Source organism: Amblyomma mixtum, chromosome 9 (assembly GCF_055824585.1).
Source record: "Amblyomma mixtum isolate Tamu chromosome 9, ASM5582458v1, whole genome shotgun sequence".
In the NCBI taxonomy this organism is placed as follows: domain Eukaryota; kingdom Metazoa; phylum Arthropoda; class Arachnida; order Ixodida; family Ixodidae; genus Amblyomma; species Amblyomma mixtum.
This window is the reverse complement of record NC_143020.1, coordinates 9,358,497-9,383,229: the sequence shown is the minus strand read 5'-3', so window position 1 is coordinate 9,383,229 and position 24,733 is coordinate 9,358,497. Positions and strand designations below refer to the sequence as shown.

The following is a 24,733-nucleotide window of genomic DNA, read 5'->3' as shown; positions in this document are numbered from 1 at the left end:
CGGCTGTTTGCATGCGCTAAGAGCTGTGAATTCGCTCTCTTCAATCGCCGAAATCGTACACACGAATCCTGCGAACTCGCTAGGCCTCTTCACCAAAGGGGCAAGGGGCCGGCGGTCTGCCGTCCACCGAAATTTAAGAATCTGGCAAAAGTTCACCGAAGCTCACCCTTTACACTACTATGATACGAGGTCCTTTGTCATACTAGCGTCGTTGTCGGTTCCAGCGTTGCATACCGGTGCATGAGATATACGGCATCTGCATACCGGCCAGCCGAGCGACCGTCGATCGGCGTCGCATATCGGCCTAGTGTGACCGGAACCTACCGGAAAACTACGTTACTGTTATCGTTTTTGCGGCACTAGTCACCCATATATGAGGGACGGCTGCTAGTGCAATCACCCGCGAAAGTACAGGGGACAAGAGACCTCGCTGCCCGCATTGTTCTCGGCAGATCTCGGGGTATGATACAATCATGTAGGCAGCGGATATACGGGCTAATATGCTAGGCGCGGAATCGCTGTAGTCCGACACACTCCCAAAAAGGTGTTGTGTGGTCTTGTTAGTGGCTACGTCACATGCATAACAGGACAACTGTTGCGAATGTGAGGCATCAGGCGGGAGAGGTGCTAGACGGACAGCCCCAAGCTCAAGGCGACTAATGCTGGGCCTCGTTATCAGACTAGTGCGTCTGGGCGAGTCGAATTTGGTGGTGGACGTAGACGAGGGTGGCGCGTATTTTCTCACCACACGAGGTAACAATGTACGCAAGAAACGTGATTTCCGCGATGTCTCTGCGTGCTGCGTGGGCGGCTCTCTCTTCCTGGTGGTCTTCGCGGTGGTGACGGCGAGTGAGAGGCTTGGGTGGCGAACGAGTATGTCGTGGTACGCTCTGTGGTTGGGGGAGAGCATTGCTGCGCAGGCCTATAAAACCTCCACGCGTCGCCCCGTCGCATCGACCTTACGCCAAACTTGGACTAGACAAAATGGGCAATTCCTTGCTGTGTCTTCAGGAGTGTCTTAAAACACGCCACTGTTGCGAATAAAAGCAAGAAAAGTTGAAAGATGATGCGGTATGAGCAAGACGAGGGTGGCAGTGGTTCAGCACAAGTTAAGAGTGAATAAAAGAAGGTGTTTGCAATGGCCAACAGAGTGTTTGCAGTGGCTTAAACATAATCAAGTAGTCGTTAACGTGGTCAACTGCTTGCTAGAGCATTCAAAACGTGCTCTTTCTTTCTTTCTTTCTTTCTTTCTTTCTTTCTTTCTTTCTTTCTTTCTTTCTTTCTTTCTTTCTTTCTTTCTTTCTTTCTTTCTTTCTTTCTTTCTTTCTTTCTTTCTTTCTTTCCTTCCTTCCTTCTTTCTCTCTTTCTTTCTTTCTTTCTTTCTTTCTTTGTATTTGTTGCTTAGACGTTTGCCTAAGAAGGGGCTGAGGCTAAAGGCACAATGTTGCCTGACACGGCCTCATCCCCCTACTACATGACAAACAAACATACAAACTACAAAAGTCCAGCGGGCCGGTACGAAATAGTATCTTTGATAAAGAAAAAAAACAAAATCAAAGAAAAGTAGGCACAAAAGTAAGCGTTATACAGAGGAAAATACATACAGAGGAAAATACATGCAGAAGAAAATACATACAGAGGCAAATACATACACACTCAGCAAAAAAAGAAAGCAGCGCTTGACAAAAACTTGCATCATAAACGTACGATGAGTATATAAATAAGAAACAAAGACCAAGACCTAAATGAAGCACTACATCAAATAACAAAGTTCTACTTAAGGCTTATTCTATCCTACTGAAAAACAAGGCATTATGGACATTTAAGCACAAACAAGAGTACAGAGACGCGAACACAGAATCAGTATTTGTGAAAAAAAAGTGGACTACAACATGCTTGCATGAGAAATTTTAGCGATTGGTATAGGTGACATCGCTACAGAGAAGAGCTCCCTTACATTCATTTTTGAAAGTGGAGAAGGGTTTATTGTAATTAATATTTATATCTCTTCTACTGAGAATTCTGATAACTTGAAAAGACAGTGCTTGACGACCATAATTTGTCCTTATCCTTGGCATCTCTATTTTCGGGTCTCTGATAGCGTACAAGTTTACTCTGTCTGTGACCTGCCATTTTCTGTCAGAGCATGACCTGTCATATACAGGCTAGATGGATCTCTCATGAACCTCTTTTTTTGTTTGCATAGCGTGAGCATGAATTTACTATCAGGGAAAATGTTTTCAGAAGTAGAAGGAGACTTCTTTACCTTCCACAATTCAAGAGCAACAGACAGCACACAGAAAGGAGAACGACGGGACATGCGCTACTTGCAACACCTTTTGTTGCAAGTAGCGCATGTCCCGTCGTTCTGCTTTCCGTGGGCTTTCTCTGTTGCGCTTGAATTGTGGAAGATGCATCAACTTGCCACACTTAGTGTTTTATGGAGACCTCGTTAATGTGCGGCTGGGGGGAGGGGGGAAGAAGATGGACAGAGCTTACCAAGAAACTGTGACAAGCTGATTTTTTTAATGAAAAATTCCTTATGAATTTTTTTTTCGCAGATTGTAAGATTGGACCATAACGTCAATACAATGTCACGTGGTGGAGACGGGTGCTGGGCTGTGAGGAAGGCAGCGAAAAGAACTTTCAAACTTTCAAAAGGAAGTGTCTATAGGGTTGGCTCGCTCCCCCAAGGAACTGACGGATTCGGCGGCGGCGACAACAAACGTGCTCGGCGGTCGTTGAGCGCTCTCGGCAGCGCTGAATTTAAAGCGTGCAACAAACCATCGAGATGAGGCGCAAAAGCAACTACAACAATGTGGAAGCAGTCGCGTGTGGCTGCGATTATTCAAGAAAGTCTGGTAGCCTCACGCATCGAAACTCAAACGGCAATGCCAAGTGACGGCAACTTTGATTAAGCAAGACGTTCAACTGGGCTAGTTGGTAAAGATTCATGGTGACAACACAGCGCAAAAAAACGAGGAACCAGAGTAAGAAAGACACAGGACAGACGCTGACTCGCAACTAAAGGCTTCATTTGCTCAAACCTTCTTATATGAAGGAAACAGGCAGAAAGATACACCACAAAACACACAAAAACCAAAACCACACAAATAAGCGCCTACAAGAGCATAGGGATAAGTTAAAAAATCGGGACACCCTATCATATCTGGTCAAACATTGTCTAGGATGCGGAGAGATGAAAAAGAAAAAGTGCACTGCTTTGTTTCATTACGCACGAGTGCTGTAACGTCAATACAATGTCACGTGGTGGAGACGGGAGCTCGGCTGTGAGGAAGGCAGCGAAAAGAACTTTCAAACTTTCAGAAGAAAGTGTCTATTGGGTTGGCTCGCGCCCCCAAGGAACTGACGGATTCGGCGGCGGCGACAACAAACGAAATTACAAGCGAAATTGCATCAGCAAACCATCAGTTTCCTTAATTCATTAGGAGATGGATTTTCTTGATAACGCTTGACTGTCATGCGCATTTTCAAGGGTATTTTTAGTTTTTAGTTTTGGCTTTTGTGTGTTTTGTGGTGTATCTTTCTGCCTGTTTCATTCATATAAGAAGGTTTTAGCAAATAAAGCCGTTAGTTGCCAGTCAGCGGCTGTCCTGTGTCTTTCTTACTCTGGTTCCTCGTCTTTTTGCGCTGTGATGTCACCATGGCAACTTTGAGCGTCATTACACCATTACATACCATTTAATGCCCTCAGGGAACAAAAATCGCTTTAAAAAAAGAAGAGTACTGAGATTCGTAGCAGTACCCAAAGAGCGCTTCTCGGTACGACCGTAGATTTCTGCTGTTCATTGTCAAAAAATGCACCCCAGTGATTCTCTGTGACGTTCGAAACTACTCGGTGCGAGCTCAGGACAAACGTTAAAAGATCTTGCGGCGGCGCGTTGGAAGATTGACAATTCTACTGAAGATGTTCATAGCGTATGACTCACAATATTCCACAGCCGCCTAACAATTACTCTTAAAAATTCATCTCATTGGCCTTCTTAGCAGGGTTAGGAACTCGGTGTGTGAGCAAGGAAAACTTTAAAAGCGAAATTTTTCCACGCATCGCAAGATGACACCATTCCCATAAAAATATTCAGAACAGCATCTTACATTATAGCACAGTGGCCTCACGATTAAAAGTGACGTCCAAGAAAGCTAGATTTGCAGTGTCTAGTGTGCTACTCCACACTAACGTAGAGTGGCAGAGGAAAACTCGACCGAAGGTGAGTCTGATACCTCTGTTATTAGCAAATGGCTCCAGGCCAGACTTGGCGATGCGAAATTCAGGCTCACATGCTGTAAAAAGGAACAGTGAGGTGAAGTGATCCGTGCCAGACAAGAGACCCATGTGCCTCACTTTTCGTACGTCCAGGATGCTTCTGTCCCCGATAGTGCGTCCACTTCCCTGGCACACTGTGAGGCTCTGTTTTAACGCGATAACGTTAAAGGCCCCGTTGTCCGGATAATCCGCAATCGGCATTGTCGCCATCGGCACTGTGGGTGAAAAATCGCGAGCATGGCTCTGGCAAGTGGCGCCCAGAGAGGAACCTAGGAGGCAGGCGGGCCACCTAGGTCACGTGACCTTGAGGAGTCATCACAACCTGCCCACCGGATGGTGAGAAACTGTCCACCGTGGCAGGTGGTAGATAAATTAACGATTGGTCATTCGGGAAGAGCAACCTGGCTCGCACAAGGCCCGCCGTTGGGGGCATCTTCCATCGCAGGGCAGTGGCGCATCGCTCAACCGCGGAGCCACTGCACCAGGAGGGGTGTGAGGACTCCTAAGGATCTTTCAGTGAAGAGAATTTTTGGTTTGGTTTATTGGAGTTTAACGTCCCAAAGCAACTCAAGGCTATGAGAGACGTCGTAGTGGAGGGCTTCGGAAATTTCGACCACCTGGGGTTCTTCAATGTGCACTGACATCGCACAGCACACGGGCCTCTAGAATTTCGCCTCCATTGAAATTCGGCCGCCGCGGCCGGGATCGAACCCGCGTCTTTCGGGTCAGCAGCCGAGCGCCGTAACCACTGAGCCACCGCGGCAGGGCGAACAGAATGTGTTAACCCATTACGCTATCAAGTCACACCCTTAAGGTGGGACACGATGAGCTGCGTTTTTAACAGTAATGAGCTGCGTTTTTAACGGTAATTGTTAGGCAACTGTGGAATATTATTAGTCATTGTTATGAGCATATTCAATCCAGTCTTACGGCATACCGCAAAATCTTTTAATGTTCGTCCTGTGCTAGCACCGAGTATTTAAGATGGCCATGGAGAACCACTGCATTATTTAATACGATTAGCAGAAATCTACAGGCGTGCCGATGAGGCATCTGTGGGTACTGCCACTAAGTGTCACCGCCAGTTTTTTTTTGTTTTTTTTTTTTAGTGGTCTGCAAGTTCCGGGTGACGAAGGACCCACAGGGCAGTAGAAGAAGAAGAGGAAGAAGAAGAAGGAGGCCATGTACTGGGAGGCCGGGGGTCCTGCCAAGGAAGAAAGCGAGGTCCGCAGAGCACCGCGGTTCGTGATTCGCCGAAGCAGCGCATCGCCCAAGAAGAGGCCCGGGGACGCTGCCCCGAGGCCTCCGGTCGCACCCCTCCCTGCGCCCCTGTTCACGCTCCCGTCCAGCCCCAGGCAGGCCGGAGACGAGCACAGGTCAGTCGTCGGAAGCACTCGCTGCCTGCTCGCAAAAGCAGGCATCGGTCTCGCCTCGAAGGCCTCTTGCTTAGAGTGTCCGACTGCTAAGATATTAGCCACGCTTAATGCAGGCGAAATGCCGTCATCTGAGCTTCACTGAAAACAGGGTTTTTATAAGGTAGAATAGGTGAAACACAAATTTCGCGGCCACCAGATGTCTTTACAAGCTAACTATACGGTGACTCCAAGACTGTTTCGGAGCAACGACAAGAAATTACATATAATTGCTTAACTCCGACTCTTAGAACACATGCTGAACACATTTTGAAGCGCTTCGTACAAGTGTTGTGCGATTTCAGCTGCACATCGCTCTGATACCACTAAGCCTTTCTTTTCGCGCCAGAAGAGTCTATCCGTTTCTGCACAGACAGCAGCAGTGCACTCACCAGCCTTTGATGGCATCCTTCGCTTCGAAAAAAAAAACAGTCCTATTGGGGTATGATCTAATACTTTCGCATGATCATGTCCAACATTGTCGGTTCAAAGAATTTGAGAATTGAAAAATTGTAAGATACTGTTATCGAAATATTAAAGGTAAAGGTCTATTCTTCTGATATGTAGCAAAATCTTTCTTTTAAAGTGTTTCCATGGATCGCATCGAACAGTTTAGACTGCCATAGGAAACCAATGGGGAGAGGGAAAATGTAAATAGAAAAGAAAGTACAAGACTGCCGTCGGGTGATCTGCGGATATATTGCTTGCTATAGTGAAATCTTACATCATATACAAAACCTTTCGTTCATAAACTGTTTCCCGCTGAAAAATGCTTTTGTACAGAATTGTTGGGTATGTTTCGTGCGCTGCTGTGCTGCGGAACGTCCCCCATTCGTCTCCTCTCGGAAGTTAGTTCGTTGGGTTTGCGCACGGCACTCAGGTACTTGGGGCAAGAGGCGCGCCGTGTGCAGACTTAGGGACTAACGGCTGGCTTAAAGGACGGTATTTTTGTCGAGATTGTTTACGGGGTATTAGCGGTGCAAGGCTTTTTCTCGAATGAAGACTCAGATTTCGCAACCGACCACGAAGACCTTGCGCTGCGACACGCAGGGCGGAGCACCCGAAGAAGCCGAAGGAGGCGAAGCAGCAGCGCAAACCGAGGAAGAGCAGCGCCGAGGTCCCGCTCCGCCGACGCAGTAAGGCTCCCGGCGCCAAGAAGAAGGAGACCAAGAAACAGGCGAGCCAGACGCCGCCTTGCTTAACGTCCGAAAACTTTGCAGGCAGCGCCCCCACGCAGGCGGGAATATGAAGATTCTCACAGAGCCACTTTTTACACTGGATAGTGCGAGTGTCGTGCGGGGCCACATGTCACTGTCGCGCTTCTGCCTCAGCACAGCGGTTTGTGAGCGTTCGATTGAGCGCCGTGTAGCGAGAATGGCCAGGAACGTCAGCAAGCCTGCCGCATGGTACAGTGTTTGTCAATATACAGGGTGGCTTTTCATACCTTTAGAGATTTTTATTTCGAAAATAAGCACACGCGCTCACAATCACTCTCTCACTGACCCACTCACACACGCACTCATTCTCTCACTCGCTCACACGCACCCGCACACGCACTCAAACTGATACGAACGCACACACTGTCCCTTATACACGCGCGCTCGCGGACCCGCCCACGTTGTGCGTGTGAGAAACGTCAGTGCGGTCTATTGAGCTGGATTGTATAGCGAGAGTCAGCAATACAATCCTAATAAGGAAAGGTCTCAGGTAGGGAGACACAATCTCGCCAATACTATTCACCACCTATTTACAGGTATTCCGGGGCCTGAAAAGGGAACAATTGTGTATAAAGGTTGCTGAAGGACATGAACTGCAAAGCGTGATCCAGGAGGTAGTCAGGCAGAGCAGAATGATGGGTTTAAAAATGAACATGCATAAAACCAAAGTATTGTTCAACAGTCCAGGAAGGAAACAGCAGTTCGCAATTGGTAGGGAGGTGCTAGAAGTAGTAAGAAAATACGTCTGCTAAGGGTGGCAGGCGGTGGCCGCTGATCCGGACCATGAGACGGAAATAACTACAACAATAACAATAGGGTGGACCGCATATGGCAGGTTCTCTCAGATCATGAATGGCAGTTCACCAATAACACTCAAGAGAAAAGTATACAACAGCTGTATCTTACCGGTACTCCCCTATGGGGCACAAACATGGAGGTTAACAAAGAGGGTTCAGCTTAAGTTAAGGACAACGCAGCGAGCTATGGTTATTAAAATGATAGGTGTGACGTTGAGAGATCGGAAGTGCGTGGAGCGGGTGAGGGAACAAACGCGGGTTGATGACATCCTAGTCTAAATCAAGAGGAAGAAATGGGCTTCTGCAGGGTATGCAATGCGAAGGCAATATAACCGGTGGTCCTTAAGGGTAGCGGAGTGGATTTCAAGAAAATAAAAACATAGCAGAAAGTTAGGTGGGTGGATGAGATAAAGAAGTTTGCGGGGATACGGTGGCCGCAACTGGCAAAGGACAGGGTTAATTGGAGAGACATGGGAGAGTCCTTTGCCCTGCAGTGGGCGCAGTCAGGCTGATGATGATGATGATGATCTATACCGATGAGCACATTATGTACACAAATCGACCAATAATTAAAATAATGATTAACTAAATTTCACTGATAAACTATTCATTTTTGTTTTATAGGTCAAGGTTATGTTGCGAAATTGATGGCCATCAACATCGGGGTTGACAGGGACGTCTTTGAGCGTGATATTGTTGTGCTTAAATACAATTAGCTTGTTGATTGTCAAATACAACAACTGCGCGTTTATTTGATGCATAACAAATACGAGAAACGCTTTTTTATAAATATGCACTGCGGTAAGGCCAATCCGATGAGCTTTCAAACCTGTAATTTTGACTCTTCATATTTCGAACCAATTTGCTGGTGTGGAAAAATTCAAATACAGCTCACCTGCAGTATAGCCACCAACTTTTTGGCTAAACTAGCCAATCTTTTGGCTAGTTAAACTAGCCAATATTTTGGCTAGTTTAACCAATTCTTTTGTTTCATGGTTGTATGCAAAATTTTTATGGGTGGTTCTATTTTGAATTGACGGTCATCACAGATACGAAACCAGCAGCTCAATGTGCAGATCCTTTTTTACTATTGGGCCCGATGAAGCATTTGACTCAGCCGAAATCTCAGTAGTACCACAGAGAACAGCCATCAGTCATAGTACTAGAAAATATCTAAAGTGTCTGTAAAAGGTTTATAGTGATTGACAGGAAAAGTGATAAAATACCAATCAGGAAGGCTGTTATGCCGGGATACGCGACCTCTCTACTACAATTCACCGGCTGTTTACAGGAGCTGTTCAGAGAATTGGCAGAGGAATAGTTGGGCATGGAAGTTAACGGATAATACCTTAGAAATCTCTGAGTTGCTGATGACATTTCCTTCCCACTTAACTAAGGGTCCGAACTTCAAACCATTATCTAGGACCTTCAACAGAATGAATCAGAAGAATCAAGAAGTCTTTATTGAGTAACACAAACCAAATGTATACACAGATATTTGGACCGATAGCCAATGAGGCTACCCTACTGAAAAATCCGGTATGAATTTTAAACCGGAACCGCATACCGGGTTATTGTACAGGATTTGCGATACCGGATTACTGGAATATCCTGTATAAAACAGGAAAGTCCTGTATAATACAGGACTCTCCTGTTTTGTCCAGGATACTCCGGTATCGCAAATCCTGTACAATAACCCGGTATGCGGTTCCGGTTTCAAATTCATACCGGAATACAGGACGGTCCTGTATTAAACAGGCTAGGCCCGTATTACACAGGAGGGCCCTGTATCACAGGACAAAGGCAGAATAAAATGCTTCAAATATATCCCACTTGGACTAAATCTGCCCAAAAACTGGGGCCATAAGTGTACATGCCAAATGCTGAAATATACAGAGCCTCAGAAACTGGTAATCTGCGATTATCAGCAACTCGCATTGCAGTCGATGTGCCGTTGTGTTATTTGCTCCCACCTTTTACCAAAGTATTGGTAGCTTGGTGAGTATTATAATGCATCAAAAACTCCAAAAGATGTTTATTTTTTCCGCATGTCTTGAACCAGCTCACTAAGGTAATAATTTAACCCTTTGCGACGATCTACCGGCGCTGGGGTCTCTACAGGGTGCTGGCCAATGAAGTAGTCAAAAGCACCTGCAGAAAAGAAAATATGATTGGTAGTACATAATGCCCCCAGCTTATCATTAATTGCGCACTGACACACAACATAATGCATTGAGCACTGTGACATGCAACTTACGGCCAATGGCTTGTAGCTTTTCAGGGGTCATTGACTTTCTGCCCACTGTGGAGGCTTCTGACTTCAGGTTCCAATGGCAAGCTTGCCCTGTAACGCCCCTTTCCAGGAGTTGTGGAGTCGTCCAAAGGCTGCGTCTTTACAGAAACGCGAATCTTTGGGTGCCACCATAACTGCTGCGCACGTTGCCGAAGGAATAAAAATTCCATTCCCGAGGTGGACCTGTATGCAATAACAAATGCATACCCCAGTAGCACAAACGGGGCTCTGAATTGCGGGCCCCCGTGGGCCCAGACAAGCCACAGACAAGCCAGGCGTCTCAAGACGCCAGGCCCTGAGCATTGGCAATGCTCAGTATCGTGAATGCACCTGCCGCCTTCCATATTTGAATCAATAATGTATTGAAAATCTGCGTCGTAACATTGTTGGTGTGTAAACAGGTTGCTCAGACGATTGCGATGCTTGCGTGGTCATCCTCCATTATTTACGGCACATACCGTAGCATCGATGCGATGCGTGATGTTTGTTCAAGGTCTTGAGCCGCTCCCCCTCAGGACGCTTATCAATGATTGCTCTCGCACGTATACACCATGTGCCTCTGTAAAGAAATAATACAAACTATAAAACTAATTTTAGTCGTGCTATCATGAAGGACAATCAATTTCGGTATGTAACTGAAAGAAAATTTTGCGCTATTTCGTCCCTCTACGCTGTGCAGTCTATAAAGTTTTAGTTAAAAAGACACTGAACAGTTAGAACGTTTCTGTTGACGCCGAGTATATAACCGAGACGGAGGCAGTACTTAAAGAACAGAGTGATTTAAAATGCGTACTTACGTCCTAGCAGCACGACGTCGCCGTCATAAAATCCGCCTTCCACCGGTCAAATGTTCACCACCGGCCTCCACCGGTCAAATATTCACCACTCACGTCTTTCGGAGCGAAGTCATTCATCACTGAGACAAGGATGATAGGGTTCCACCATATTTGCACTGGACGTACGCATGAAAGGCGATGTCATCTTTGATCATGGATTGATCAAGGCAACACGAAGAGAGGCGCAAAAAATTGTATAACACAAATTCAACGCCAACGAGCGAGTGCCAGCGTGTTTTCCCAGCTACCTTCATCGCTTGACACTCAACCCAGCCGCAGGAGAGAAGTAAAAACCTGTTCCAAACAAACGCAGGAAAGGCGGGGGGGGGGGGGGGGGGGCACTTTTGCAAAAAGTCACCGCGAAGCGGCCGGGGACAGTGAACAAACAGAATCGGAACCTCCTCGCCACTTCATGGAAGTCGCGGGGAGCGTGGTCGGGAGGGCGGCTTAAAATGTTCGGTCGTGGGTTGACAGACACAGAGGAGCCGAAGGGGAAGGAACAAAGCCCGATAGAAAAACCAGGAATGCGCAGGTTTTTTTTTTTGTTGTGACGGACCCAGGAAAAGCAGAGAAGGCGGTGATGAGAGAAAAGTAAAAAGCTTTAAAAAATTTGCGTAAATACGTGTTACTCGTGTAAGGTTTCTACAGGTGGTTTTTGTTTTTATTTTGTTCTCTCGAGCGCTGTATCTTCTAGCTAGCACGAAGCGTCGCCCTAAGGGAACACCGCAAGCTGCCGGCTCCGTTGAATTAACCTTTTCTTGTTCGTCGATAGAAATGTTCTGGGCGATTTGTGATTAGCATGCCTTCCTGATAAAGTGAAGGGTGCGGCCGCTCGGGATGGCACTTGGACAAGTTGCGTTATCAATGGGCAATCACTTGACGAAGAAGAAGTGCAAAGAATTCCTGCACGAAAACCAAGAATTTTCTTTCTTCATCGATGCGTCGCTACAGACTGCCGCTAGCGAACATTAAAAAAGCTGCTGCAATGAACGCGACAGTAACAAACCTTTTGGAGCCTCTGGCGCAGTCACCGGAGGCTCGCCATGTTTATCAGCCAGTCGTGAAGTTCTGCACTGTGAAATCCAGAGTAATCTGCGCAGGACTTACGAAGGCTGCTGGCGGATATATACTAGCCATGTGCCCGCACACAGCCGCCCTGACTTTGTCAGGGTGCTGCACGGGAATCCAATATGGCGGTTGCCCTCAAATCACCAAATCATGCACAAACTGCATGTTTTGCCACTGCGAAGCTCACGCTTAGCCCTTTTCTTTTCCTAGCCCTTTCAACAAAACCGTGTATGTGTTGATTATCTCACTTATGCGCGCGCTGCCCCCCCCCCCCTTTCCCCTAAAAAATATCTGCTGGCGTACAACAGTCAATCTGCAGACCAAGCACCAAAACCGCGGCACATATTGCTCTGAATACAGGCTGGTATGTACGGTTTGAGCTCCGTACCGGACTGGTCTGTCCGGTTTGAGCTTCGAACCGGGAATGGACTGTCCGGTATGAGCTCCGTACCGGAGCGGTCTGTCCGGTTTGGGATCGATACCGGACCGGTATGAACCGGTATAGCCATCAAACCGGACGGGTCTCGCCGGTATGAGAGTGATACCGGACCGGTATGAAACCGATATGTTCCGGTAAAATCCGGTTTGCCGCGATACCGGATTTTTCAATAGGGTAGTAAGCGGTCCAATACAAAATAACATATAGGACAGCAATCACAAACACATTGAAGAAAAACTAACTTTGTAGCCTTGCTTCCATTCCCAAAAAATGTTTCTTGCATGTCAGTTTGAAATTCCTAGCTTGCTTTATTTCAAATGGCAACGAGTTCCAAATTTTCGCTCCTGTAAATTCTATTCGTCTTTCTCCGCACGCATTATGCGAAATAGGAAGGTTAAAATTGCCATTGCTGGCTTGTCTAGTGTTGCGGACGGGAATACTGAATGCGCCAAGAGGTAAGGGGTAGTGTTATTTATAATATTATTAACCATAAGAGCTATTTTGTAATCGGGTAAGGTTGTGAATGACATGATTTGCATTGCGTTAAAAATGTTATTGTTAGAACTATTCGAAGAAGGTAATCCCATGGTTTTCAAGGCACGTTTTTGTAGTCTTAGCAATGGTGATAAATACGTTTTGTAGGTGATTCCCCATGATTCACTGCAATAACTGAGATGACTGTGACATAATGAAAAATACAGTGATCTAAGAATAGCAGGTGGAAAGTGCCGCCGTGCCTTAGCCAAGGTAAAACAACCGTACGCAACCGTTTTACACACACTGTGCACCTGTTCCTTCCAAGACAAGTGGCAGTCAAACATGACCCCTAAATATTTAAAAGAAGACACACTATCAATAACATTGTTGTCAACACATATAGAAAAATCACTTGATTCAATACACTTTTGTTTTGAACGAAAATTAACATATTTAGTTTTTTCAGTGTTTAAAGTTAGATGATTATTACGAAACCAGGTCGAGATACGTTGGAGTTCATTGTTAATAGGATTTTCTATTGACTGAAGTGAGTTGCCAGTAAAGATAAGAGCAGTGTCATCCGCATACATCAAAATTTGAGAACACTTTATGGCATTGGGGAGGTCATTAATAAAGAGTGAAAATAAAAGCGGTCCCAAAACTGACCCCTGGGGTACACCACACGTAACAGTTAGGTATGCAGACTTGAACTGTTTGAGGACAACTTGCTGCTGTCGTGAAGAAAGATAACTTTTAAAGAATTCAAGTGCCCCGCTACGCACACCATATGCTTCCAGTTTCATTAAAAGAATGGAGTGTGAGACTGTGTCGAAAGCTTTTTTGGTGTCTATAAATACGCTTACAGCAACATTATGGTTATGAAGAGCAGATAGGATAAGCTGTGATAGAGTAACTACAGCCGTGGACGTGGACCTGCTAGAAACAAATCCGTGTTGCTGAGGACAAATAACATGATTAGCATCAAGAAAGGTTTTCAGTTGGAAAGCAATTAATTTTTCAAAAATGGTATTAACGACACTCAGTACAGATATTGGCGTGTAACTAGACGGGTTGTTAGGGTCACCAGTTTTAAATATCGGAACAACTTTTGCAACTTTTAAAGTATCGGGGTATAAGCTAGAGTGTATCGCGTGATTGAATATTCTGCACAAAGGAATACAAAACAAATCATTGTTGTCCTAGATTACCTTAGCCATTATGCCGTCTGGCCCGGCCGCTTTATTCGTGGGCATGCTCGCCACAACACTTGCAACTTCATCGCTAGTAATGTTCGAGAAACTGAATTCATTATTAATACATCGAGGTATGCCGGATGTCAGTGAAGCTAAGGAAGTAGGTTGCGCACTGTTCTGACCGTAGGTTGTGAAGAACTGATTAAACTGGTCTGCAGTCTCTATTGACAAGTTGTCAGGAACGATCTGTTTTCGTTTAACTGTTCCCGTAACTTCTCCTACAATCTTCCATACTTGCTTAGTGTCATTTCCTTGACGATTAACCAAATTAGTATAATACAGTTTCTTTGATTTTCTCATCAGCGCCACGGATTTGTTTCTGTAATACTTAAACTGTTTCAAGTAGCATTTGTTCTGTTGTTTTTGAGCTTATTGCAGTAGGAATCCTTTTTTTTCAATACTGTGAGTATTTCCTCAGTAATCCAAGGACATATGGCATGTTTCACGGCATAAGAAAGCGTGAATGCCAGAATTTTCTGGATGTGCTCTCACTTTTTGATCTACATCAACTAGTTTCCATACCTACGCGTGGTGATTCGCTTTTAGATCTTGTTCTGACAACGGAACCCGACAAGACAACTGTAAGCGTGCTCGATGGTGTCAGTGACCACAGTATTTTGCAGTGCGATTTCACAGTAGCCAGGAATAAACCAGAAAAGGCAAAGAAAGTTATATTTGACTATGCCAGGGCAAATGTTGATATGCTGCTCAATGAACTATCATCATTTTCTGCCGATGTTTTTCATTCTTTCAGTTCGCGGGATGCCAATGAAAACTGGTCTCTTATTCGCGATAAACTAACTTTGTTAAAAGACAAGTACGTGCCCAAAGTCACCATCACCACATCTACAGAAAGCACATGGTTCACAAGGAGCGTCAAAAGATGCATAAACAAAAAGAAAAGGTTGTTCGCGAAATATAAAGTGTCAGGATCTGCGCGCGATTGGAATCAATACCGCACACATGCGCAACTGTGCAAAACTTAAATTGAAGACGCGAAAGACAAGTTTTATAACCATGACATTTCGCATCTGTTAAAGAACAATCCTAAAAAGTTTTGGCGAGTTGTTAATCCAAATTACAGTTCCAACTCCTCAGTGTCAATAACTAAAGAAGGCAAGCTCCTTACCTCCCCTGAGGTAGCAGAGGAATTTAACCAATTTTTTTGCTCAGTGTTCACAGATGAGAGCCCTTTACCTTGAAAGTTGAAAGTTGAAAGTTGAAAGTTTATTGAGTAATACAATAAATGTTACAATTGTATACAGCGAGAGGTCCCATGGTACAAGACCGCGGGCGGGACCTCCCATGAAAATAAATTTCAATATGCAACATAATATAAAATACACAACACATTAATTAGCGACGAAACAGAATAAATATGGGCACATAATGTAATATTAGTTACTGAAATATTTAAATACAAACAATGTAATGCACGATAATGTAAAATAAAACACAGATGCCGCGATACATAGAATCAATAACATAACAAAAAAATCACAAATTAAGAAGGAAAAGCTTTAGTTTGACCTTGAATAAAGAAAGCGTATTAGTTTGTTTGACGTCTATGTTCAAAGAATTCCAAAATGATACGGATGAAAAATGAAGGCATTGTTTGCCGTAGTTAGTTCTGACCTTAGGTAGTAAAAAGTTATTACGCAGCGCAAAACGTGTGACGATGTTGCTCATGATCGTGCCGAGAGAAAATATGCTTAGCGGGAGATAATGATGAAGAATCTTAAAGAATAGGATACCAAGGTTGTAAAAATAAAGGGCCGAGATAGGTAGAACGTTTAAATCTATGAACAAAATGCGGGAGGGTGACATTCGAGGGGTATTGGTTATGATGCGCATGGCTTGCTTTTGCAGTTTTATTAAAGGCCAGAGATGAATATGATAGGCGTTACCCCAAGATGAGATACCGTAGTTTAAGTGGCTGTGGATGAATGCGTAGTAAAGAGATAATAAAGTTTGGACTGGAAAATAGCTTCGGGCTTTAATTAGTGCGCGTAACCCATAAGAAATTTTCTTGCACGTTTCAGCTACATGATGATGGAATTTTAAGTGAGGGTCAATGATAACACCAAGAAAAGAAACGCGATCTTGCGGTGAAATAGCAGTAGAATTGAGGTATAGAAGTGGTGTGATGGGCAATGACTTCTGAGGGGGATGGAAAATCTGAAAACAAGTTTTAGTGACGTTCACGGACAGGCGGTTAATGTGGCACCAACGCTCAAGAGAATTAAGATCATTCTGTAGGTTAAGAATCAGCTGATTAATGTCCTGGTGCGATGATAGCATGGTAGAGTCATCTGCGTATAGTATACTATTGCAATTCTTTAAACAGGATGGTAAATCATTAATGTAGAGTAAGAACAATACCGGGCCAAGAATTGAGCCCTGTGGAACACCCTTGTTAATTAAAGCTATGTTAGATGTATGGTCATTAATAGAGACTATGTGCTCTCGGTCACAGAGAAAGCTCTTCAAGAGCATTAGGGGAGGTCCAGTGATACCATAAGATTCCAATTTGTGAAACAAGATGGAGTGATCAATGGAATCAAATGCTTTGCTAAAATCTATGTAAACTGCTCCTGAGAACATTCCTTTATCAATTGTTAGTCTAACGTAATCTATGAGAGACGCTATTGCAGTATCTGTAGATAGTCCGCGCCGAAAGCCGTGTTGACTATCGGTCAATATGTTAAATTTTTCAATATAACTAGACAACCTTACTTCAATTAGTTTTTCTAAAATTTTGTCAAAAAAAGGAAGAATTGCAATCGGACGATAATTATTTGGCAAAGCTGGATCGCCTTTTTTGAAGACCGGTATTATTTTAGCTATCTTCAGCTGCTTGGGATAACTGCCAGATTTAAAAACGAGATTGCAGATGTGGCTGAGGACAGGTGCAAGCAATGACCGGATACTTTTCACATGCTTTCCATGGATATTGTCAACGCCGGGGCCGGTCGTCTTTAAATTAGCAATTACAGATAGAACTTCGTCTGGACACGTGGGGGTAAGAAAAAAGGAGTGAGGGTAGCGCTCAAGAGAAGGTGTGCATAACGAAGAGAAAGGATAATTAGGTGAATTGAAAAAATAATTGCTAAATGTATTCGCCATTTCCTCGGGATCAGATAAAGTAACACCACCGTGGAAAATAGATTTAACAACACTAGGTGACTTACGAATATTCAGAAATTCGTCAAGCAGCTGCCATTTTCGTTTAGAATTGTTAGTATGTGTGGATAACTGGTTTTGATAATAACATCGTTTAGCTTTCTTTAGAAGCGACGTTAGTACACTGGAATACCTTTTATATCTCAATTTAAGACGCAGATTGAACGGCTGGTGTTTAGTTTTCTTATACATGTTTTCTTTTTTCTTCAGAGAGTTTAACAGAGCAGTAGTTATCCATGGGGAAATGGGGGTAACATACCTTCTGACCTGACATTTAAAAAGCTGCATTCAACTATGCCCGACATAACTGTCACGCCAGAGGGCGTATCCTCTGCCATAGACCGTCTACCCGCTAACTCCGCACCCGGCCTCGATGGGATGTGTCCTAAATTACTCAAAATAGCAAAACCTGCAATATGCCCCATCTTAGCTGCTATCTTTCAGCAATCCATTGACACAGGTTGTGTTCCAAAGGACTGGAAAATTGCACGTGTCATTCCCGTTTTTAAATCTGGCGATGCTTCTAACCCTTCAAATTACAGGCCCATTTCGTTAACTAACATCAGCTGCAAGTTGCTCGAGCACATACTCTCATCTGCCATCATGTGTTATCTGGTACAGCATAACTTCTTTTTTGTCAATCAGCACGGCTTCTTACACGGTCGATCTTGCGAAACACAGCTGTTTGAACTGATCACTGACCTTCATCACGCTGTTCATGCTCACTCTATAATAGACGCCGTATTCGTAGATTTCGCCAAAGCATTCGATAAAGTCCCACACATACGTCTAATAAATAAAATTGAGAATCTGAACTTAAATCCTGAAATTATTTCTTGGATAAAGAGTTTTTTGGCCAGTCGGTATCAAACAGTCTTTGTTAATGGGCATTCATCGTCCCTCTCCCCCGTTAAATCTGGAGTACCGCAAGGGTCTGTACTCGGACCTATCTTGTTCTTAGTTTATATTAATGATATAAGTAATAACCTAAATTTCACGGTCAGATTATTTGCAGATGATTGCGTGATATACAGACAGATTACTGATCCTTCCGACTCTACTCGTCTACAATCAGACCTTAACAAAATTAATGACTGGTGCACACAATGGCAAATGGAGATTAACACCTCAAAAACAAAAGTTGTTAGATTTACCACAATATCTAGCGCCGAACCTTGTCGTTACAATTTGAACAATGTGCGAGTAGAATCGGCACCCATCATAAAATATTTAGGTTTGCATTTAGCAGCAGACCTCTCATGGAACAGGCACATCGATACAGTTATTAACAAAGCTTCCAAAACACTCGGCTTCCTCAGACGTAACCTGCGTTTAGCTAATCCAGGCACAAAGCTATTAGCATACACTACATTAGTTCGCTCGAAATTGGATTACGCCTCTTTGATCTGGAACCCTCATCAAGCATACCTAGTAACAAAATTGGAGTCCCTGCAAAATAAAGCCGCCCGGTTCATATCGAAGAACTACTCTCGATCAGCGAGTGTAACTGAAATAAAAAAAGCTCTAAATTTACCTCTTCTCGAAAAACGGAGAATGGTTTCCATACTGTCATTTTTCTACAAATTATATCACAGTCATTCTTCCTTTGCTTCGTACCATATCAAGCTGGCTCATCGGATATTCCCACGCATTGATCACCAATTGAAAGTAGAACCCATTTTTGCTAGAACTAATCTCTTCTTTCATTCGCCTCTCCTCATCGCCATCCGTCAATGGGATCTACTACCTGGCACCATTGCGTCTGCCAATGATTACGAAGCGTTTGTAACCGCTCTAAAACGTCACTTCGAGCTGTAACCTTCATATTTTTGCATTCTTGTTGAACCACTGCTTTTGAAGGAAACCTGAGTGTTCTTTGTCATGTGCCTTTATATTTTGAGTGTTTGATGCTTTTCAACAATGTGTTCCCGGCCAACGAATTTTGTACTCAACGGAAATTTTTTCTGTTGTTCCCCCCTATGTAATGCCCGCTCGGGCCTTTAGGGTATTTGAATAAATAAATAAATAAATAACTATAGTTGCGCAGAGAAAACTTCAGCGTTGACATAGTAATTGCATCGGAAACAGCAGATACGAAGTTAGCAAATTCTATGTGAACATCACTGTGACACAGATTTTCGAAATGAATAGATTCGAGCAAACGCCTGACATGAAAATACATTGGTATGGGTAGGGCAAGTACAATCGATACCCGACCGTGGCAGGAACAGAAAAGTTGAACAGTAATCAGCAATGTTTTGGTTACAAACACCAGCACAGGCATCCATATCACGGTTACACAAGATGTGATCAATAATTGTTGCAGACTGATGTGTAATTCTAGTGGGCACATTGATAACGTTCTTGAGGTTGAACGATTCCAGTAAGAAAATATAATCTGGACAGTCATCCTTTGATAAGTCAATATTGAAATCACCAACTATTGATTACTGATTATTAAAAGACATCAGAGGAACCATAATGGACTCCATATCAGATATAACTGACTTGTGCACGTTTTTGGCGGACGATATACCACGCCTATTACGACGTCGGTCTTAAGGCGAATAAAAAGTGCTTCCGTGGTTTTAGAGCTCAGAGAGGAATCCGAGAGCTGTTGATAATCTATGCCGTTTTTTTATAAAAAGAGCAACGCCACCCCCTCGTGCGGTGCTATCTCTTGGTAAAGATAGCGTTGTGTAACCCGGTATGTACGGTATTTCTCCTTTCTTAAGCCAGGTTTCAGTTACAGCGATAAGATCATACTGGAAAGAATGTTGCGATAAATGTACAGTGAGTTGGTCTAGATTTTTATTTATGCTGCGGACATTGCAATGAAAAATGGAAAGGTTTTCGCTCTCCTGCCACTTAGCACTCATTTCCTCAACGGAAAAGGCCATGTTTCTAGACTACCTGAGCAAGATCATCGTCACAGGTTATATGTAGAACATGCGAGGCATCTGTCTTGCGCATCAGGATCTTGCCATCTGATACCCATGTGTGTTTCCGCTGTTTTTCCTTTTTGGCTTTCCGTGCTTTACCTAGCAAAATTTTGTTTGCCGGGCACAAATGTTCGTTGATGAACACGGGATTCTCGTGATCGTCAAAGCTCAGAAGTGTAGTGTTCAGCCGTTGCTTTTTCGCTGTTTTCAGAATGCTGTCTCTCACTTTCCTGGAAGCAAACTTAACAATGATGTTGGGTTCAACCTTGTTTTTTGAGGGCACGCGATGGATAGCTTCAACATCGGATTCATCGAACTTGTTGCTCAAGAGATGACAGATCGATGTCATCACTGAAATCAGATTTTCACTGGGTGCTGGAGGGATGCCTTTGATTTCAAGGTTATTTCTTCTATTGTACTGCTGCAGTTCAGTTAATTCGTGCCTGAGAGTTTTCACTTCATTTGTGAGACGGTTGTTTTCTTTTTTCATTTCCTGGTTTACGTTTTTCACGTCAGACAGGGTCTTTTTGAGCTCAGAGATCTCTGTTCTAAATTCTTCGAACTTTTCATTGATAAAGCCCATTGAAGTTTTGACAGATTCCATTTCAGATTCAATCACATGCTTTAAATCTTGCTTTAGTTCACTTTGCTTAGAGTCAAACTGTGCACTCAAGTCAGTCATAGCCTTTACAAGTTCTTTTATGGTTGAAGGAGGCTTATCACCCATGCTGGACACAAACACTAACGGAGCAATCCAGTAGCCTAAGATCGATGTTTGTAATCAAAGATACAGGATACACACCTGCAATGAACGAAGAAGGCGGTTCAGCCTCTGCCTGGTTGCGAAGGCTGCCTGCATTGCTCCGTGAATGATGTGGGGACCGTCGTGATGCGGTTATATAGGGGACGCCGTTGATATCGGACAGTAGTGCGCAGGTGCGGCTTGCCAGTAGAGAACGGAGGGAGGGGGACGATCCGTGGACACGTGTAGGTTCTACCAGCGGTGACGGTAGCAGCTTCGGATTCGGATCCTTAAACGCGCATTTCTGCAATGAACGAAGAAGGCGGTTAGACTCTGCCTGGTTGCGAAGGCTGCCTGGATTGCTCCGGAAAGCTGGGCTAGTTGTAGGTTGTTCATGATGGAATTTGTGGGCGCGAACAAACAAAAGACAGAGAATAAACCACAGGACAAGCACCTTTTTCACAACTAGTTTAATGGGAAGGCAACAAACACTTATATATGAAAAGATATCAGAGGTAGTTACAGATAAAAAGAGTTCAGATTTCATGTTACGATCAAACAAACTCAAAATTTACGCATATAACCTGCTTCCTTTTTCGTAAGCGATACTGACGGCTTACTCATGCAATTACCGTGCGAGGCAATGTGGAAAGCTTCCATCACCTCCCTTATTCTTTGTTCAGCCACAAAGATAGGCCGGCAATTATTGCGTTCTTGGAGGTGTTCGCTCACCCCTGCGGCACTGCCATTGTTGTCCTCTTTAAGGCGAATGTTCAAACAATGCCCAGTCTGCCCTATGTACGGCAGAACACAGAGAAAAGGGATCTTGTACACCACTCCTGTTTCACAGCGCACAAACGTAGCCCGGTGTTAGACTGTGCATGCGCGGGAAATACGGTCAACCTTTTCCGCCTTTTTAAATCTTAACTGTTTTTATTTGCACCTACCCGTGATATCTTTTCATATTTAAGTGTTTGTTGACTTCCCATTAAACTAGTTGTGAATAAGGCGCCTGTCCTGTGGTGTCTTCTCTGTGTTCGCGCCCACAAATTCCATCATGATCTAGGATCTTGAGAGACAAAGCCAAACGGCGGGTATGAAACTCGATATGAAGAAATCTAATTTAATGTTCAACAGTCTCGGTAGACAGCTGCAATTTACGGTACGCACGAACCATTTGAAGCGGTAGGAGAGTAGATCTCCATATAGCGCAGGTATACAGCGCAGATACGGATCACGAGAGTGAAATAACTTAGAAAGAATGTGGCGTAGTGCATTTGGCAGGCTCTTTCAAGTGATGAATAGCAGTATATCAAGACCCCTGAAGAGGAAACGGACAGCAGTTATATCCATGTCCAACATTATCGGACAAAAATTTCTAAAATCGGAAAATTGTAAGACACTCTCGTGGAGATATTGAAAATAATGGTCCATTGTTCTGATATGTAGCAAAATTTGTTTGAAAGTGTTTCCATCGACCGCGTCGAACAGTCAAGACTGCATAGAAAACAAATTGGGATCGTTTTTGACGACAGCAAAAACGACACTAGAAAAAAAAGAAAGAACACTTCCCCCTGGTGAACTGCGGATATATTGATACTTATAGTGAAATCTTCTATCACATGAGAAAATGGTTTCCATAAGCAGTTTTCTGCTCAAAAGGGCTTTTGTTCAGAATTGTTGGGTGCACGGTACTCACATACAGGCATAACCGTGCGAGCTAACGAAAAGGGTCAGACTTAAGTCAGGTCTACGCAGCGTGCTATGGAAAGCAAAATTATAGGCGAAACGTCAACAGACAGGAAAATGGCAGATTCAGTGAACAAATGCGAGTTAATGGTATCGTAGTCGAAATCAAGAACGATTAGACATTTCCAGGACATGTATTCCGAATGCATGATAACCCCTGGTCCTTAGCGGTAGCGGAGTAGATTCCAAAGGTTGTCAGGGGGTCAGATGGGCGGAGGAGGTTAGGAAGTTTGCGGGGATAAGGTTGCCGCAGTTGGCACCCGAGAGGGTTAATCGGAAGGATATGGGAGTGGCCTTTTTCCTATAGTAAACGTACTTGTGCTGCTGCTGCTGATGATGATGACGAAGAAATTGCCGTTTTCAACCAATAAACTTCATTATCCTATATAGGTAGCTTCCTCTTAGGCTGGAACCCTTAGTTCAGGACCCCCATTGGCCCCACCCCTCTTGCCCGCTGGATCAGCCGTCGCTACTCCTGCCGGTCTGAGCTAGTGGACGCACTCCCCTAGGAGAAAATTGTGAGTAGAGGGGAGTAGCCAGGAGGACAGTGTGTTCATTCGCAGGTGCAGTGGTAGACTGCGGGCTTTGCTTCACAGACGGGACAGGAAGGGGGATGCTTTGTGGGGTTAAAGAGCGAACAGCAAATAGACAGAGGAAGTAATTAGTTTGCACCTGCCGCCATACGACGGCCTCTCTTGTTGAGGGAACTACTGTTCGTATTCGCAAAAAGCAGTCGATGCAATGGCTGTTGGCGAACAGCAACTTTCGCGGCGCCTTAGTGAAAGCCTATTTGTCGAGTGCAAAAAGACTGAAGTGGCCTATCCCTGGCGTCCCTCTTTTCTTCCCAGGCCAAAAAAATGGCGGCCAAGGTGGACCCGTGCGGTGAAGACATCGGGGTGCGCCCGACCGCCGTCGGCGGCTTGTTGGACGAATCGCAGCCCGTGCTCACCGCTCGGCCATCGCCGTCCCTTTTGGCTCTCAAGAAACAGGTCGGTACATGGCAGCGTCTGCACGCTTGCGGCGATTACGCTGCTGTGAAATTCTTGTGACGACTAACACCAGATGTATTTCTGAGTGATAAAGAATGAATTTAATATGTGTTACGATTTGTCCCGAAATGGGTATTTTTTCAACGAGATCACAGTTCTCATAGCACAGCACAGTTTCGTTGATCGCTCTTTACACTTCCGTTATACTCTGTGGGGATTCGGCGGTCTGAACTGTCAACCTCGGATACTTGTCCCGCATTTCTACCCCACAGCTCCATAATACTGACCACTGTTCTGCCCTACGAAACAGACCTTTTCCACGTTAAGTAAATCAAACACGTGTGTTCAAGAGCAGGCATTGTGGACTATGCAAAGTATGTGCCACACGAACACGGCCGCTCCCGTATGTTGGTCACCTCCTCAGTAACCGTGAATCCGACATGACCTGGCAGCATAAGCCGCTATGGCCGCGCAGTTAGCATCCACGCTCAGATATACCACCAGGGCAAGTTTCGATTTTGTACTACATGAGTTGCTGTCTGCACGCTTTCCGTATGCAACTGCAGAGGCGGAGTCGAGGCGCGCCCCCGAAGCGAACACTGTCCCTTTGGCGGTGTTCACGAGCCTTAGACGCAACTGAACGACGTAACGCGGTGTCTTTTACCACACTGAGCATTCGTCGCTGAGGGCAGCAGAAAATATCTCAATAAGTTCAGAAAAAAAGAGCACTTCTAGGCTGCTTCGTTTCTTACCGAAGTTACGCTTACATCAAATACGTACAGTGCATGAGTGAATGGAACTCCAGACTCCATGCGCGTATTGATTTGTAAAACGCCTAAGTGTCGTAGTTTAATGAGTTGTACAGTTTCCCAAAAGTACGTGGTGTTTTGCTCCAAGCCTGGTAACATGATTGTGCTATGATCGTTGCAGAGTGTAATACTAAAGTATTTATCGAACTGAATGGAGTCTAAGGAAATATTAGTGATCTTATAAATGAGCGTTAATAAGTGGTTGTCAACGGCGACGAAACGAAACAACTGAATGCTATTTA

General features: G+C 44.4%; 2 protein-coding genes across 2 annotated transcripts in view; one reads left to right on the top strand and one right to left on the bottom strand.

Annotated features, from left to right (window-relative positions):
- Window positions 1-5,460: 5,460 nt before the first annotated feature.
- Window positions 5,461-24,733, top strand: part of LOC149328258 (uncharacterized) — a 30,297-nt gene continuing 11,024 nt past the window's right edge. Inside the window, exons 1-3 of the mRNA XM_089559982.1 lie at window positions 5,461-5,661; window positions 6,748-6,874; window positions 23,542-23,682. Of these exons, the coding sequence (XP_089416108.1) occupies window positions 5,468-5,661; window positions 6,748-6,874; window positions 23,542-23,682 (462 nt within the window). The 5' untranslated portion in view covers window positions 5,461-5,467. The remainder of the gene's footprint in view (window positions 5,662-6,747; window positions 6,875-23,541; window positions 23,683-24,733) is intronic.
- LOC149328259 (uncharacterized) lies at window positions 20,165-20,929 on the bottom strand. Its single transcript, XM_089561842.1, has one exon. The coding sequence runs from the start codon at window positions 20,927-20,929 to the stop codon at window positions 20,165-20,167; it is 765 nt and encodes a 254-aa protein (XP_089417968.1).